General features: G+C 39.8%; 1 protein-coding gene across 4 annotated transcripts; it reads right to left on the bottom strand.

Moving 5' to 3' along the window:
• Positions 1–1,780: 1,780 nt before the first annotated feature.
• On the bottom strand, positions 1,781–16,662 carry si:ch211-51c14.1 (protein kinase C and casein kinase substrate in neurons protein 3). Of its 4 annotated transcripts, none has more exons than XM_034893442.1 (10): positions 16,393–16,662; positions 13,604–13,671; positions 7,081–7,237; positions 6,657–6,892; positions 5,568–5,723; positions 4,599–4,774; positions 2,618–2,738; positions 2,465–2,535; positions 2,243–2,322; positions 1,781–2,004 (listed from the first exon to the last, which is right to left on the bottom strand). In XM_034893442.1, the coding sequence occupies exons 2-10, from the start codon at positions 13,661–13,663 to the stop codon at positions 1,895–1,897; spliced, it is 1,167 nt and encodes a 388-aa protein (XP_034749333.1). In that variant the 5' UTR covers positions 13,664–13,671; positions 16,393–16,662; the 3' UTR covers positions 1,781–1,894. The 4 variants fall into 4 exon arrangements, with proteins under 4 accessions (XP_034749333.1, XP_034749336.1, XP_034749335.1 ...); XM_034893445.1 differs by lacking the exon at positions 16,393–16,662 and adding an exon at positions 15,933–16,263; XM_034893444.1 differs by lacking the exon at positions 16,393–16,662 and adding an exon at positions 15,938–16,263.
• Between the last annotated feature and the right edge of the window lie 331 nt (positions 16,663–16,993).

Below are 16,993 nucleotides of genomic sequence, written 5' to 3'. Positions count from 1 at the left end.
CGTGTGTGTGTGTGTGTGTGTGTGTGTGTGTGTGTGTGTGTCTGTGTAATAACATCCAAGACTTCAGGACTTCCAGAGGATGATGGCATGTATAGTGATTCACACTCTCAAAACATACATACAACGTTTCTCTCTCACACACACACACACACATATACACGCACACACACACACACCCTCCCACACGTTCATTCTTTCATCCTAAATTCAATAACATTTATATTGTGTCTTTAACAGTTTCAAATTTTATTTTCAAAAGGCAGGCAGTTTGATAAAACGTTTTTTCGGGGACAAATGCATATTTTTACATGACAAAGACACGCAGCACATACACGGATATGTAGAAGGTTAAAGACAAGTGGAAGGCAATCCCAACAGTTTCTGGAAGCCGTTTCCTTACTTTGGTTAAGATGCTCTTGACAAGCGTCATACATACAGATGATTACACAGAGACTGGAAAACCATGTTCCTCAGTACATATTTATCTTAAAGGAACAGTCTGACATGCTAAGAAATTTGAATGTTTGGCGTCAAACTGAGAATGTGATGAGCATCAGCAATATCAGTTTCATCGCTGAACACGCTGTGCAGAAATAGCTTTACGCCTGGGACATGTTCTGACCTGGGCCCCGTTTGGGAAAAACATCTTGATGCTAACATGATCCAAAAGAATTTTGATAAGTTTGGCCATCAACATTTTGGATCGTTTTAAAATGTTCGAAGATAATGCCTCTTGTTTTTGTCCAAAGACTGGAAACAGGGAGAAGCTACTAGCCTCGCTCCATTAAAAATAAAAAATAACTGGTTATGGACTGCATTTACAATGCGTTTTCTTTACGTAATGAACATAGAACAACCCGAACACATATTGTCAGTGAGAATGTACAACAAGATGCCCTACTATAAGAACACAATGAATTGAGTGGAGGCAAAGAAGCCCACAACCTAAAGTGGGGTACCGTTTCCTCAATTTAAGTACCTCTGAGTCCTTATACCACGGACTCTTCCAACATATGAAAGGCTTCTTTATAACTTTTCTTTACAAGGACTTCTGAGATGTTGCATGCAGTCTAAGGGTCCGTTTGGCAGTTAGGAAACCTTTCACGTGTGTGTCATGACATCACGTGTTAATGTATTTATTTTAGTTGCTTTAGCTGAACAAGATACAAAATAAGACATTCCTGGAATGTGTGTTGATGCTGCTGGGCTAGCACTTCTCCCTGTACCTGACACAGAGATGAAACTAATGTCAATCTTCCCGTTTCATTGTGTATTTGAGAGCAAACAACCATATTCCTAAATGTTGACTTGTTCCTTTCAACCACAAAAGAACAGAAGAGAAAACAGATTATCTACTTCCATAAAGCTGACTCCACTTCTGCTTTGGATTCATTCTAATCACAGTACTAGCGTCACTTTCTTCATATGTTGAGAGGCTTTGTGAGCATTTTAATAGAAATGTGTTGAGGTGCAAAATAAATAAAAAAAGACAGCTTAAGGAAAATAGCTGTCCTGTAATGCAATTTCAGCACCAAATGGCTCATTATATAAGAGCATGTTTTTATTAAAGCATTGTTTATTATGTGGCTTCAATACAAGTTGTCTGTGCATACTGTATATATTAACACATTTCTCAAAATCCTTCAAGCGGTTACACAACCTGGATAGTTAAAAAAAAAAAAAATCTCTGTATGCTTAAATATCCACTGTGCTAACTGCGCTACAGGTCATACACTCATCACAGACCAGATCTTTGGCTAACAACTACTTAGCGTTTTTCTTTACAGCATTGGTTTTATGTTTTTGACATCTAGTCGTTAAACCAGGTTGTGACTTCCACATTGAAACGAAGCACATGATGTAACAAGATCTTTTCATTTTTTGTTTAGATGCACTACACCACCTCAACATAGTTGGCTGGGTAAAGCCCCTCACACCCGCCATCCTTCATTCCCCGACACCAGCCCTGATCATCCTCATCCTCGATCTTCAAAAACTCCTCACCTGCAGGGAGACGGAATTAAAAAATTAGGGTAACAATTACTTAATTTCCCTCTCTCGATTAAACTGCTGATTGTTATCTCAAATAATGGTTTGTTCTTTTAAACAATGACATCAAAGTGTCCCAATGCTCAGGTCGATGTCTTCTGATTGCTTGTTTCGTCCCAAAGACATTAAATATATCATTACAGTAGACAACTATTCACATTTTAGAAGTCGTAACCAGTCAATGCGTGTTTACCTGCTTTAAATGAGAGCTCATCTGTCTCCTGGCCAACATAATCATACAGAGCTCTTACTCTCACTCCTCCAATCATTACACTAGAGGAAGAGAAAGAGACAGAAAGGAAAAAAGAAGAGACAGAGAGACAGATTTGATCAGCCAAACACCAACAGCTCAGATCAGATCACAGTAAAAACACAAACTTGCATAGAACAATTTCCTTTGGGTATAGGTACTCACCTCCTCTCTATTGTTCCTTTCTTTTCCACTTCTTTCTTCCCTTTTTTGGTTTTCTTCTCAGGAACCCATTCCTAAAAAACAGAATGGAAAGAGTTGTACTTTGCATCGATTTGGGTAATAGAAACGGTTGGAAATGGACAAAAACGTAGGTACCTGAAAGTGAGGCCAGTCGGTGGGCATGCCGGGCCCGTAGGTGTTTTTCCACCAGCGAAGATCCTCATGCTCATCAATGGCCATCAGTGTGTTGTGGAGTTCATTGTACACGGCCCTCACGCTAAATGAGTAGTGGAGAATAAATAAGAGAACTTAAATTGAGATTGATACATATTTTAGCGGAGACAAACCAATGCAGAGCTGCACTAGATGTACTGATCCAAACAATACAGAGCTGTTACCCATTACCTATTAAAAAAAAACTTCAACTTAAATTTTAACTGCTTCCAGCCTCTACATAGCGAGTGACAATTCAACTAATTCTTACTTTTTAACTGAAAGTTTAACTGCTGTCACTGTGTACATATCAACTGAAGCATGAAATATTTACACTGCACACACATTAAAGGTCCCATGGCAAGAAAACTTGGCATGAAAATTTCACATTCGGAGGTTTTTCAACATTACTATGAGTTCCCCCAGCCTGCCTATGGTCCGTAAACCGAGCCGTGGGTATCCTGCTCTGCCTTTTGAGAAAATGAAAGCTCAGATGGGCTGATTTGGAATCTTGCCCCTTTAGAGGTCATTAGTAGCAAGGTTACCTCCCCTTTCTCTGCTTTGCCTGCCCATAGAATTTGGCCCACTCATTAGAGAGAGAGATCATGGCTTTCAAACGAGCAAAGTGGCAGACGGTCAAGGCCACACCTCCAGGCCCCACCTTGTTGACTGACATTTTAACTGCTTTTCAATTGCTTTCAGCTCTTGCTATAAAACTGTTAGCTCTTTCAGCATTTGCAAACAAACTTACATTTTAAAGGCGCTGTAGGTAGGATTGCAAAGCTCCAGGACTTAGCCAAAAAATTTGATTGTGATTGACAAGCAGTTAAAGACACCCCTTGGCCCTGATTGGTGCATCTGAAAAGGGGGCGGTGGATTTTTGCAAATTGCACTTCAGGCTGTGGGTGGTGCCATAGTTTTTTTTTTAACCTGCTTCATGTAGTTCTACTCAAACATAGGGTCAATTTCAGCAAATATGACAGAAAGTTAGTTTTATAAGTCTTACCTACTGCACCTTTACCTCTGGCCCACAGGGCTTAAACCTGCAAAATTTCCAATGTTACACTTCAACTCATTCTATTAACATTTCCACTTTTACTCTTCAACACCCACTTCAAACCCTTTCATTGGATTGCACTTAAACTTACATTTAAAGAGATTGGCATAAACCAGCAGCATTAGTTCAATCTAGTTTAAAAAAGAATGCTGCCCACTTTACACTCTAATGGTGAATATGTTGACTCTCCAAACACAGGTGTTAAGTGACACAAAAAAAAGAAACTCAATTAAGAATTTGCAAACCTTCTGTTAAATATGCTTCACGTTTCTGCTGTTTGTCAACAATGCTATTTTCTGCATAAAAATATCAGCCAATCAGCCTAATACAGAAAACTCGTGACAATCTACCATATGTGGTGCTCATAAGGTTTTACAATGAGCCATCAACACAACATACAGGAATGTGGTAGGATGAATATTTTTTGGGGAAGCTGTATATTTAATAGCAGGGTATTCGTCTCAATTTAATCAGCTGATGCTCATACTGGAACCTTAGTGTATTGAAACGTGTAATTGGCACATAATCAACTTGTTCTGCCGTTCAGGGCATTTTAAGCAAAGTGGTACCCAAAACTTAAGCAGATTAGTAGAGTATATAATTCTCTCATCTACCCTATATCCCCCTGTGGCCTCTGCATATTTCATAAAGTGATTAAGTTGCTGTCTTTACTGTGATTTCCTTTATTGAGAACACTCATATGCCCTTTGTAGTGGAACAACTTTTAATAAGGGCTCAATTACATGCTTAGCGTTAAATAAACAGCAGTTTTATCACCACACACATTGATATGCGTCACATTTAGCACATACAGTAACTTACAACAGCTTAACAACCAACATATACATGCAAATCCCTGTGGTTCACCTCTCGTTGTTGGTGATGTCCAGGTGTTTGTGAATGGAGAGGAAGGCTTGCTTGAGGAAGACAATCCTCTTGCGCTCCTCATCCTGCGATTGGTCAAATATGGACTCCATCTCCTCCATGTAGCGTGGAGCGTAGCGGTTCACCTCCTCAAAGACTTTTTCATAGCGGGCCCGAACCTGTAAACATTTAGACACACTTTCACACAATGCTCAGGTATCCATTGGCTCTCATTGTAACATAGTCGTACCAAAACCCTAACTCGAGACAAAGGTTAAACTAAAACTAGACTGACAACTAATTTTGAATGCATGAGTTTGAAAATTCGAAACAAGCACCATATTATATCTAAAAGAACTGAAATAAAACAAATTTGCTCAATTTTGGAAATTCACTTGAAATCTGAATTAAAATGTTCCACACAAACCACCTTTTCCTCCCACTACACTGAATAGTTTACATTCATTTTTGCTTGTTCTTCCATGCCTTTTCAGAAATTAGAAATAGGTTTATTGACAAGTAAGGAACACTTACAAGGAACATGCTTGAACACTAATATGACATTTTGTTGGCATTGCTTGTAGGTTTCTTGGCAACACAGACTGTTGGTCCGTGAAATAGTCTTAAACAGGTGGTGGGAAGGTGTGTTGCGTCATTGTGAACTTGTGTGTGTGCAGATACAAACAACTAAAGGACTTAAAGAGTAATTGTGTTAATGTCCCCTTGTGTTTGATCATGCCAATTCCTGACTGCAATGTTGGCCACCTGAATGTCATCAGAAGATCCTGAGCTCTCATGAGAACTTTGTCTTGAGAAAAAAGGCATGTAAGATACTGACTAAAAGAAACAAGCAGACAGCAGTTTCCCATCACAGTGTATATTGCAAACTAACCTTTGTCTTGTGTTCCATGCTCTGACAATACTGTAAGAGATTATTGTCTCATTCCAATAATAAAATAGCATGTTGCTTACCTTCTCTGCCTCCTGTTGAGCCAGCTCTCTCTCCTCCAGGATCTTCTTCTGTTTGTCGATGGCAACATCCGGGTTCCCCTGAGCATGTTCCTCTCTTTCCCTGGCTGCCTGCTCCTTACGGCTCACTTTGTGGTACGCCCTTCTGGCTTTATCCAGCTGTTGACGAACCAAAACACAACTTATTATCTAAAGCTGTGGATGGATAAGGAAAATTCAGGACAAAGGAAGGTGTGTCTGTCTACATGTTTGAGTTTTTGTGACACCATAAACAATCTCAACCGTTCAAAAGCAATTCAACCTGTGAAGATAGTTTGGAAAACTGTGATGCACCTTGCTTTGAACAGCGTGTTGCTGATACCAAGAATAAAATGATGGTGCATTAGTTCTAATCATCAGTTCTCTGGTCTAAATATAGACTTGAGACTGAATCGAGGCTATTTACACAATGAGTAACCATTTGTGATGTTGCATATATAAAGTATTGATTCTCTAAGAAAATGTGAAATTCTGCCTTTGATAGATGTTTTCTTGTCCTTTTCTGCTCTCAAATCCTAGAAAAGCACAGATTGTGAATGTATGGTAATTATTTAATCGTTACATGATATGATTTAATGTAATTAAGATAAAGTTTTTGAAAGTATTTCATTTTCCAGATAGTGCTGTTATGTGTAACGTTTATTTTAGTATACATAGAGTATTGTATGTCAGTAATTTCCTCTTTGACAACAGGGTCAGCAGCTGCAACTTTACGCACACATTGATGCAATTATTCTCACTTTAAATTGTACATTTTTATTTTTGTCTTTTGTCCTAACAGTACTTCCGTCAAACTGATGCCAAACTAGGGGGCACAATCATTTTTTTCCTCTTTGGAGAACACAGGACAGTCTACAGAGCAGATATACTGTATGGGCTGTAACAGACGGTAGATAGGTGCACTGCAGGTTTATTGGGAATTTACATCTTTAAATGTGGCTCTGTCATCCAGAAGTGAAGCCTGAATTCTTTTTTTGATATCATAATTTCAGACTAGAGTTTTAAATCATTAGTATAACACTGAACCTGCTTTTGAATCTAAAAAATTCCGACCTTTTTAAGCCGTTTGGCCCACGGCTTCTGAGCACGCGTGAAGCCCGTCTCAATGTCCTGGGACTCCTTAAAGCCTCCAAATAACTTCTTGTGGAAGGTGTCTTTCTGCCAGGTCCTGACCCGGTCTCCATCCTCCGACACTAACGAGCGGCAGATGGAGGCGTGTAAAGAGGCAAGCCGGTCAGCAGAGGACAGAAAACACTGCCAAGCCTTCAGAAGAGATCCATATAAAGGACCTGAGAGAGAAGGATGAAGACCAGGGAATCACAAATTACTCAATGTTCCATGTACTTAAGAAACAATTTGGATGCATTTAAGTACAAATCAAAACTAGAAGGTATCTATTGCAATCTCTCATCATGTTATATGATAACATTTTACATGCTGTTTAGACAAAATCTAGGGTTGCAGCTACAGTACTTACTGGAGTCCACTACTGGCTTCCACTTGTTGCTCCATTCACTGAGCTGCTGAGCGTACTGCCTCTCCACGCGAGCTCTCTCTTGGAAACATGCCACTATGTCATTACAGGCCTGGAAGGCATCTTCTGTTCGCTTCACAGTGGGCTGATAGTTCCCAGGCTGCCAGGACACAAAGAGAGAGGAAGATCTACTGTTCACACAAAATAAACAGGAGATTTAAGGGACTTAGTGCTTTAAATCCTGATATTAATATCCAACAGTATAATCATTTTGGGGCGGATTGAAAAAAAAGCCAAAAGACGTTTTGCCAATGTTCAAAACAGTCTTTTAATTTTTCTTTGTAGTTTTACCTTTTTAAATTTAAATGCCAGTGAATACAAAATTGTACATCTGCTCGCAGTTTAATCCTGGCGGAGTAGCTGGGAAGTTTATTGCTAACAACATGCCGCAATAAACTGATTCAGACAAATTAATTTAGAAACACTGAAGCTGTTCAAGCCAGCATGACTCCTCTACTCTTGTCTACAGCTGCTGCTACTGCTACTTATACTACTACTACTACGTACACTTTTTTTAATTAATGTCAGTACCTTGACTCATTTCTACTAATAATATAATAATAATTGAAATAAAGTACTACATGTACTGCTATTACAACCACAACTGCCACCACTACTATAATTACTACAAAATAATGTACTGCTATAATCAGAGGCAGTAGTCCCTTTATTATAATTTCTAATTTAATCAATTAATTTTTATATTTATAGTATCATATTGTAACAGACATTATCTCTTGACATTTTATTCTATAATTTACAGAAACCTAACAATTTCCACAAGAGCATGAATTTGGTGTGACAGGGGTGAGGAGAACTTCTTTTTAACAGGCAAAAACTTCAGAAAGAACCTAAATAGAATTGGTCCAAGCACAGAGCCTTGAGGAACACCATGGCACATCTTGTGTGTGTGATCCCTACAAAAACTGAAGTGAAAAATTTTTATGTGAGGTTATGTTAACTTTCTGTGGTCTTTTCAGGAAGTCTGGCAACTGTTCTCTGTTTCCATTCTTTATAATAAGCTAATCTGACAGGCTGTCGGCTCCAGTTACATATTTACTGTTCAGATATGAGAGTGATATTGATCTTTTCATCAAACACTCAACAAGAAACTGAATAAGCATATTTCCAGCATATTTTCATTTCCCATCTTGTAAAATACTGTAGGATGCTTGGTCAGGTGCCTTCTGCGTTTTTTTAATGCCGCTAAAAGTCTCCTTTAGTGTCTTATCTAAATGCACTTGGTCGGGACTATTGGTGTCCCATAGGCGTCCTATCTCAATGCGCTTGGTTGGGACTATTGTCGTCCTTTGGTGTCCTATTGGCGTCCTATCTAAACATGCTTGGTCGGGACAATTGGCGCCCCTTTGACGCTTACGCTTTTGTGACACGCAGGAACAGGCCGATTTAGTTTAGGAAAAGATCATGGGTGGGCTTCCGCTTGATATGTGAGAATAACGGGATGGTTAAAGAAAAAGTGGCTTTAGGAAACACACTGAACATGATTCCCACTATCCTGGGTTAAAGTCTTGTGTTTGAACTCCCAGCACAGCTTAATGGAATTATTAATAGGTCATTAAGTATACCCTTCTTCTATGACAACTGCAGCCTGTTGAACATAAAACAGTCACTATTGGTCTGTATCACATTCCCTGGTCAGTTCGTTTTAATAAGGTCCAGTCTGCATCTTCATCTCCTTTTACAACTGTGACACTGCTGCAGCCATCTAAGGTCAACCGCCAGGTGCCAGAAGTAACTCTTTACTGGCGTTAGGTTTCCTGTGGTAAACTTTAATGCTGGGTGTGGTCAGTAGACATGAGGGAGGACAAGAGGGTAGCAGAAGGCAAGACCCTGAAAGTAATAACATATCTGAGGCAAATGTGTTGTTTGTGGATGTGGTATTTGGAAATCTTGCTGCAATTTTCCTGGCAGCTGCCGTCGGCTCCTACTCAGCGCTCACTCCTACTCTCTTTTTCACTTTCCGTCAGACCCTATCTGTTTGTCATTGACACATTTAGACAGCTGGTTGAAAGTTTCTGGGCACCATATATGTTGTCATGTTGTGTTAAGTCATCTGAGGCAATGCATATATTGTAAACACCATTAGATTAATTCATAATAAGTAAGCAGAACTTTGTCATGGAAGATGTTTAACATTGTCAAACGGGTCTAATTATGTCTTATAAGTGATGCAAACACCGTCCCGATGCTTTTCATATAGACTATACACACTTATGGCACAGCTTTTAAAAGTTCCTTGATGCTTTTTGATATTGAATGCCACAATGCTCTTTTTTCCTTTTATTGGCAAAATTCTCTGCAAGGTGATATTATTTCACTCCTCAGAGTTGTTCACTCTCAACTACGAGCAGAGCTTTTGTCAAAGTATGCAACCAATTTTTTTCTACACTAGTTGTTTTTTCACAACTAGTTGACAAGTTCTTTGATCCTAATGGGACTCTTTATAAGTCTTTAATTAAATTGTGCATCAGAAAGGTCAGCAGCAAGAAGTCTCTATGTCAAAGCATGTCGTTAATGCTAACAGACAAGTATGCAGTAGGTTTTTTGCTGCAGGTAGCTTTAGATAGATTAATCAAATATGTAAGACATCTGCACTCAAAATAAAGTTTAACGTTTCTCAATTCAATATTGCATATTTTCTGCTTTTTTGTAAATGCATTGTTAAGGTATATGATAGCGTATTTCCTATATGAATAATTTTTGTGTCCATTCACACTTTTAAAGACATCACTTTTAAACACATATTTTTTGCTTTATCTTGCTGGCTGGTGTGTCAACCTGGTCATCAAGTAATTTAAAATACTTAGAAGTTACAATACATTATGTATGAAAACCTTGACCTACAGCTGTAAAAGTGATTCACTTTCATACTAACAACCTTCACAGAATGCATGACAGTTTTGTGCTTTTAATGAAACACTGGTTTTCTTTACTTTAATCCGTATCAATTGGTGTGATTCTTATCAGTGGCCCCCCTGTTTCTCTCTCTCTCTCCTTTTTCCTTACTTTATTTCTTTCTGCCTCTGTTGTGGTTTGTACAGACTCTCCTCACTCGTCTGAGAATTAACTAGAAACAGCTGAGGAATCCAGTTTGAGGCCAACGGCAATGCTGCAGAGACCCAGTTGGCCAATCTCTGTGGCAGATTAAAATCCGCTACCAGAGAATCTGTCCCAGCAACAAAACGCAGTATAAAAGAAAATGGCCACGGTCCTCCACTGAAAAATCACATTTCATGAATGTAATGGATCCTATTCTAGAGTATAAAGCATGTCGGTGCACAGAAAGAGGGGTGAGAACCATGCGCAATATAGCACAGCATCAGCAACAGTTTCAAGCTACTAATGGTTGCAGTAAAACTATTGATATAGTCTAGCACTAGTAGCAGGTATAGCACAAGTGGTGGCAGAAACAATGACAGCAGTGTATTATTGATTTGATTGAGTGATTTGTATGAGTTGTAACAGCATAGTTGTAGCAGTATTAAAATAATGGAAGGAAAAATACTAGAAATTTAATACACATGCATGCCAGCTTTGTTACACACTACCGGTCAAAAGTTTGGGGTTACACATTTGCATGCCACTCCATTATAGACAGAATACCAACTGATCTGAGTGGGTGGCTGATCTTTAATGCAATATCTACATTGCCCATTATCGGCAACCATTCATCCAATGTGCCAAAGGCTCATTCTGTTCACTAATCTGATATCATTTTTAAAAAACTAACTGAGAAAACATTGGAGAAGTTTTTTGAAATTATGTAAGCACATAATGTAATATGAAAACTGCTGCCCTGGTTACAAAAAGGAATGCAACTGATCTTGGCTGGTATTTTGTCTACAATGGAGTGCACTGGAAATTTCTAAGTGACCCCAAACTTATGACCAGTAGTGTATGTATGTCCTTCCAAAGTGCTTTAAACCAAATATAGATCAATTCAAAACAAAATGGATCCATTTCATGAGACACTTCAAAGCATTCAACAGATTTAAAGAACAGACAGAAATTCTTTTCTTGAAAAAAATGAAGAGGCTATGTCTGAGTCAGAGATACAAAATAAAAAACACAAAAAAAATTTTTTACTTGGAAACAGCAAAAGGACGTGTTTAGAGACATGGTTCACAGAATGCCTCTATATGATCAGTAGTGAGTAAAAAGGACAGTAGTAGTGTAATATGGGCCCAGGGCTGAGTCCGAGGCATCACTGCAGCATGTGTATTACTATGAATAGTACACTTGTATATTCTATAGAATGCACCGTGTTTGCAAATATCTGTAAGTGGTGGTGACTTTGCAAATCCAAAACAAAAGAGCTTAAGTTGCAGTATAATGACAGACGGCCCTTGAGCACGGCGGCAGGATGACACAGACCAGAACTGGCCTGGAAACACATCCAACACAACAGGAGGCTGCCAAAATTACAGGAGAGGAGAGATGAAAGTGGTACAGCACATTGAGGCCAGCGGGAGACAAGCCAGTATTAAAGCGGTAGCACACTCAAATTAGATAGTCAGGCACTTTGAATGTCAGAAGTGTTTACAGCTTTAAAACATTGTGACAAAACACAACTGTGTCCTGTAAACAGAGTGCAGAGCATGGATGAATTACAACAACTGTACACAGCGTTTGAGGCGGAGCCCCGTTCAAATATATGAGAGTTCAATGCACTGCATTAAGCCAAAAAAAGTATCACTTCTGTGAATAAAAATACCTGGGTGATCTATAGCGGCCTGCTAACTTGAATGGGGAATAAATGCTTTAATTGCACGGCTGTTCCAGACTTTCCAGGCGTTATAGCACTGAATGGACCAAATTCTGATAGTGAAACGAGTCATTTTGTGGAGTAGTGACGTTTAAAAATGTGTATCCCCTGATCTACAGACGCATCTTTTTTCTTTTGGGATTCTGGTTTGCTCACTTGGTAGAACAGACGCCCATATATAGAGGACATATATAGAGGTTATGAGTCCGACCCGCGGCCCTTTACTGCATGTCATTCCTCCTCTCTCCCCCATTTCAAGTCAAAGCTGTCCTATAGAAATAAAGGCCTAATATTGCCAAACCATTATCTTTTCAGTGGACGTAACGTGACAGACACGGAAGTTGTAATTCCACTCTAGGAGCCTGGGGCAGAGCAGTTCAAGACAAGTTTGATGTTGGTTACGGGTGCTGAATCATTTCTTAAAATGTATGATACACTTTACTGTCAGTGTAATTCATCACGTGTTATTATGTCTTGTGAATTACTCAATGAAATACTGCACTGAAAGCATTACTGGTGACACTGTGGGAATTATTGTTTATTGATGAAAAGTGATATATGCAATCACTATATATTTACTGTGTCACCTTTTTATTTTACAATGATGTATTTTTACCTCTATTCTTTATTTTGTCTAGGTCTGAGCTATGAGTGAAAGCCCTCATCTCTTGTAATAACATCTTGTGAGAGATACTGCTCTCATGGTATCATTTTGTCATATGGATCTGGATCTGGATGGGACTGTACCGTAATTTCATTATGTTGGTTTATTCTGTACATTCAACATCTTCGTCTTGTCTGTCTGTCCAGGGAGAGTGATCCCTCCTCACTTGCTCCTCCCCCCCCCCCCCCTTAAATGGGTTTTGTTTGAGTTTTTCCTTATCCGAAGTCAGAGTTTAAAGAACAGAGGGTGGCATATGCGGCACATATTATAACACACCCGATTTGTGACATTGGGCTAAACAAACAAAATTGTACTTGACATGAACTTGGTACTGGTTTTGCACTCTACAGTCTTTGCTCTGCAAGGAAAGTTCACTGTGTGGGTCACTGACTTACTACATTCTGAAATATGTGGTATCTTTCATTGACTGTTGCTTTATACAACATGGTCGAGATCCTATTTAAGAGAATACTTTGAAATTTTTGGAAATGGGTTTATTAGCTTTCTTGTGAGAACTAGATGAGCAGATCAGTACCACTCACATGTCTCGGCTTAGCACAGACTAACAACAGAGGGAACAGCAGGAGACACTACAAATAAAAACAGCATGCAGGAGTGTGCTTTAACCAGAATAATGATGTTGCATTGAAAATGGAAAAAAACGGGTCCTGGATCCGAAGAGATGTGACCTCTGTGCCACACAGTGTACTGTGTCGAGCAAACATAGACAATCAAATACCTAATGAGCTGAGCACTATCACAAAAACCTTCCCGGAGCGCGGTTAACCCAAGCAAGGCCAATCCGCCTGCACAGTGGTTCCTATTCACATTTAAATATGAAAGCACGGCCTTGTATGCACTGATACGCAGCCTGAAAGACAATACAATTTAGTCTGTTTTGAAAGGAAGGTCATTGAGACTTGCAGGGGAAAAGCTATTTTGTGGATCTGTCTTTTTCTCTCTCTCGGAAGACAAACAGACAGAGACACACACACCCAAGACACACTCAGTCTTACCATCCAGAAGCTGCGACTGCAGGCATTGTCAATGCTGTTTTCTGATGGTAGCGTCGACATCCTGTTTTCTGAGAGAGTAAAGAGTATATGATTAGTTCAGATTATTTTACATTCAATCTGACCGTTCTCTAACCCTCACGTTGTCCTTGGGTCAAATTGACCCCTTTTCCTATGTCAATGTTCTTTTTAACTACCCAATTGTAATTACCCAAAATAACCTGATTGATTCCACACAACACTCTTTGGCAAGTACAAATCTCTACTTTCATTCCTCTTGTTCAATTTTATAGTGTTTGAAAAAAGAAATTGAGTGGTTTTGAAAAAGTATTGAGTAAAAGTTGACATATTCCTGTCTGTGACTATCCATCAACATACATTCCTTTAATTTTACTCTAAATAATTCCTAATTTCTGCTTTCCTAACTCAAACATTAGGTCTAACTTCCTATAAATGAGGTTAGTTTGACCATAAATTCCAAAAATAACTGTAAAACTAAAGTCAATAGCGTGACAAACATCGAACAAAAGCATCAAAAGTGATGAAATAAGGGACAAAAACATACGAAAAGTTAAAACCATCGACAAAAACACAAAAGTGTTGATTTTCAGGTTTGATTGGAAGACAACACAAGGGTTAATTGCCTTCTATGTGTAGGTAACAAACGCGTACCTACATTTATTTAACAGTTTTATAATTCAGTTCAATACCACCAGCAAAAAAATCCCTCCAGTGGAGAACCACATGTCCATTTGGAAATCATGTCCTCTCAACCTTCTCCTGTGATACGAGCCCAACATCCCTGTCAGATAAACTCACACACTCCTGTATTTCTAATTTGAAGTGCTTTTAAAGTGGATATTTAAGTTAATGAAAAACGTGGATAACAGTGGCTGTTGCCATATGTATTCGGTTGCAGAAGTACCTGCTGGGGAACAAGTACCTCTGGTTGGTCATCACTGCTCTAATGTGCATTGTTTCAATTCCAGGGTCTATGACATGAGACCATTCAGATAAATGACTAATGATAGCAGGTGTAATGTGTCAGAGACTGAATCGTATAATGGAGTCTCTGTAAGCCCATTGAAGAGTTGTTGTTGGAAGTTTGACATGTACTGTACAGTAAGTTTGAACCCAGGAAGTGTACAGTGGATCAGCCGTAACAACGTCAGTGTGCATGGAGTACCCTCTCCCAGAAATCCCAGCTTTGAAACCTGAGCTACCCTAAAATAAACAGGGTTCTAAATGGCAACACACGCTCTCTTTCAAAACACGGGCACACTGTGCAATACATATGAAGTTCAGTCAGATGTTACTTTATGCTTGTCTGGTTCCACTTCCAAAAAAGAAACTTTTCCATCAGGTTTCCCTTGTGGTGTTTTAAACCCGGAGCTGAACTCCATCCAGATTCAGCCTGCATGTCTTTCCTGCTTCTCCTCCCTGCAGCCATCTTTCCCCATGGCTCCGTTAGACACACAATTAGATTCAATGATTTCTCTCCACATCCTGCTGTTCACGGGGCATCGTCACATGCTCCACTAAGAGTATACTGTCATGCCTCTCCCTGCCTGATTCTTCCTCGGCGTGCTTCTGTCGTGTCTTTGCCGCTGAGTTCTCAAGATTACACAACCCTGAGTTCTGCAGGAGGTCAGAAAAATAATGAACTGCCTCCCTCTTAACCCTTGACCTGGACTTCCTGTCCCCTTGCGGGCTGGCTCTCTTCTGGGTAGGACAGTATCTGTGTTTTCAGAGGAGCATGGGGGTGGGGGAGCTCTGCTGTCTCTGCCTATCAAAAACCAGACACAGGCTACTTGTGTGAATGCATTCCCAACCGTAGCCTATATGAGATTTACCCTGCTAGTACACAAGCCAGTAACAGTCTTGGCAGACTTGCATGCCTTTCAGATTTCATTCCATGCTCTTTACAAGCATTAGGATCGGTCTATGTGCAAAAGAAGGCGTGCTGTGCAACTCCACATCTACTGGAATCATTTCAATGTCACCTTAGGCCTTTCAAATATCCTTTTATAGACGTTCCAATCGATTTAAATTGTAGGGGACAGGCTCCAGTTTTGTTGTATCCTAAAAATGTAAATAACTCTTGTCTGAAAATCTTTCAAAAAGATACAAAATAAAACAAATTGAAGTTAGAAAAGCCTGCTTGGAACTTCCAACTGGCTTTGAGAACTACATTTTACCACATTCCTAACTTGCTGACTTTCATTGAGCTACATTGAGCTAGTTAAAAGCAAGTGGTAAGATGTGTATTATGTACTTGAATTTGTCTACTACTTCACCGTACTGTAAGTTGAACTCAGAGTATACTGCATAACTCACTACCTACCAGCACAGATCTAATTCCACCGTGGGTCCTCCAGACTTTTTATAGTCTCTTGGCAGGTCGGGCAGGAAATTTGTTCCCCAGTTTTTAGAAGTCCTGAAGCTATCCAGTAACTTCCGTTAAACCCAGTCCTCTCAGTATCTAAAACTCTAAACTTACATGTTAAAAACTTACGGAAACTAAACGCCGTTTGAGTTATGAGATCCCATCTGGAGCTTCCAACCAACCCAACCAACTCTTTCACCCCTGGATACTGCACCCACACTCACTCCTCCCCCTGTCCCTGTTTCATCTGTCAGATGTAACTCACCACACACACGTTGCATAGAGGAAATATATAGTAACAAGTGAACACATGGAGCAGAAATAGGAGCTCAATCCCTCTATCAGATCTCTCTGAAATGCAAGACCACAGCCATGGAAGGCTGACAAGACGCTCACAGTTGCTTACCTCTCTAACTGTTGGGGCCAATTCTGCTTCAACCCCCTTTTCCTTATTTTGTGTGGCAGCTTTTTTTTCACCCGGTTCAATCTTTGTGCAGACTCTGAGGCTCTTTCTTTTCCCCCGTCTTGTCTTCTATACACTTCTACTTGTCTTCTCCAACTTTCCACTCGTTCTAGACAGTGCTGCTCCTGCTCTTCCCCTTTCTCTGGCCCACTGTTGTGTCAGATGAGTTGGCTTCTTTCTTTTCCTCCTCTTCCCTCCTTCTCCTCCCTCACACCCTCCCTTCCTCTCTCCTGGTCTCTCTCTCTCTCTAAAACAGCTTCGGGAAACTTATTCTCTTGTTCTTTTTACTTCACCACTTGTTGAAGATCGGCTCTCTTTTTCTCTATCATTCACTCGCTTCACCTCCCTCGGAGAACTCTTAATGAAGTGTGCAATGGTTTGTTTTTTGGGGGTCTGTTAATGTGTGTGCGTGTCTACAGTTAGTAAGTCAGACAATGGCTGAGTCACCCAGTCTGAATGTGTGTGTGTGTGTGTGTGTGTGTGTGTGTGTGTGTGTGTGTGTGTGTGTGTGTGTGTGTGTGTGTGTGTGTGTGTGTGTGTGTGT

Source organism: Etheostoma cragini, chromosome 15 (genome assembly GCF_013103735.1).
Source record: "Etheostoma cragini isolate CJK2018 chromosome 15, CSU_Ecrag_1.0, whole genome shotgun sequence".
Taxonomy (NCBI): Eukaryota; Metazoa; Chordata; class Actinopteri; order Perciformes; family Percidae; genus Etheostoma; species Etheostoma cragini.
Note: the sequence above shows the minus strand (reverse complement) of the source record. Positions and strands in the feature narration are given on the sequence as shown.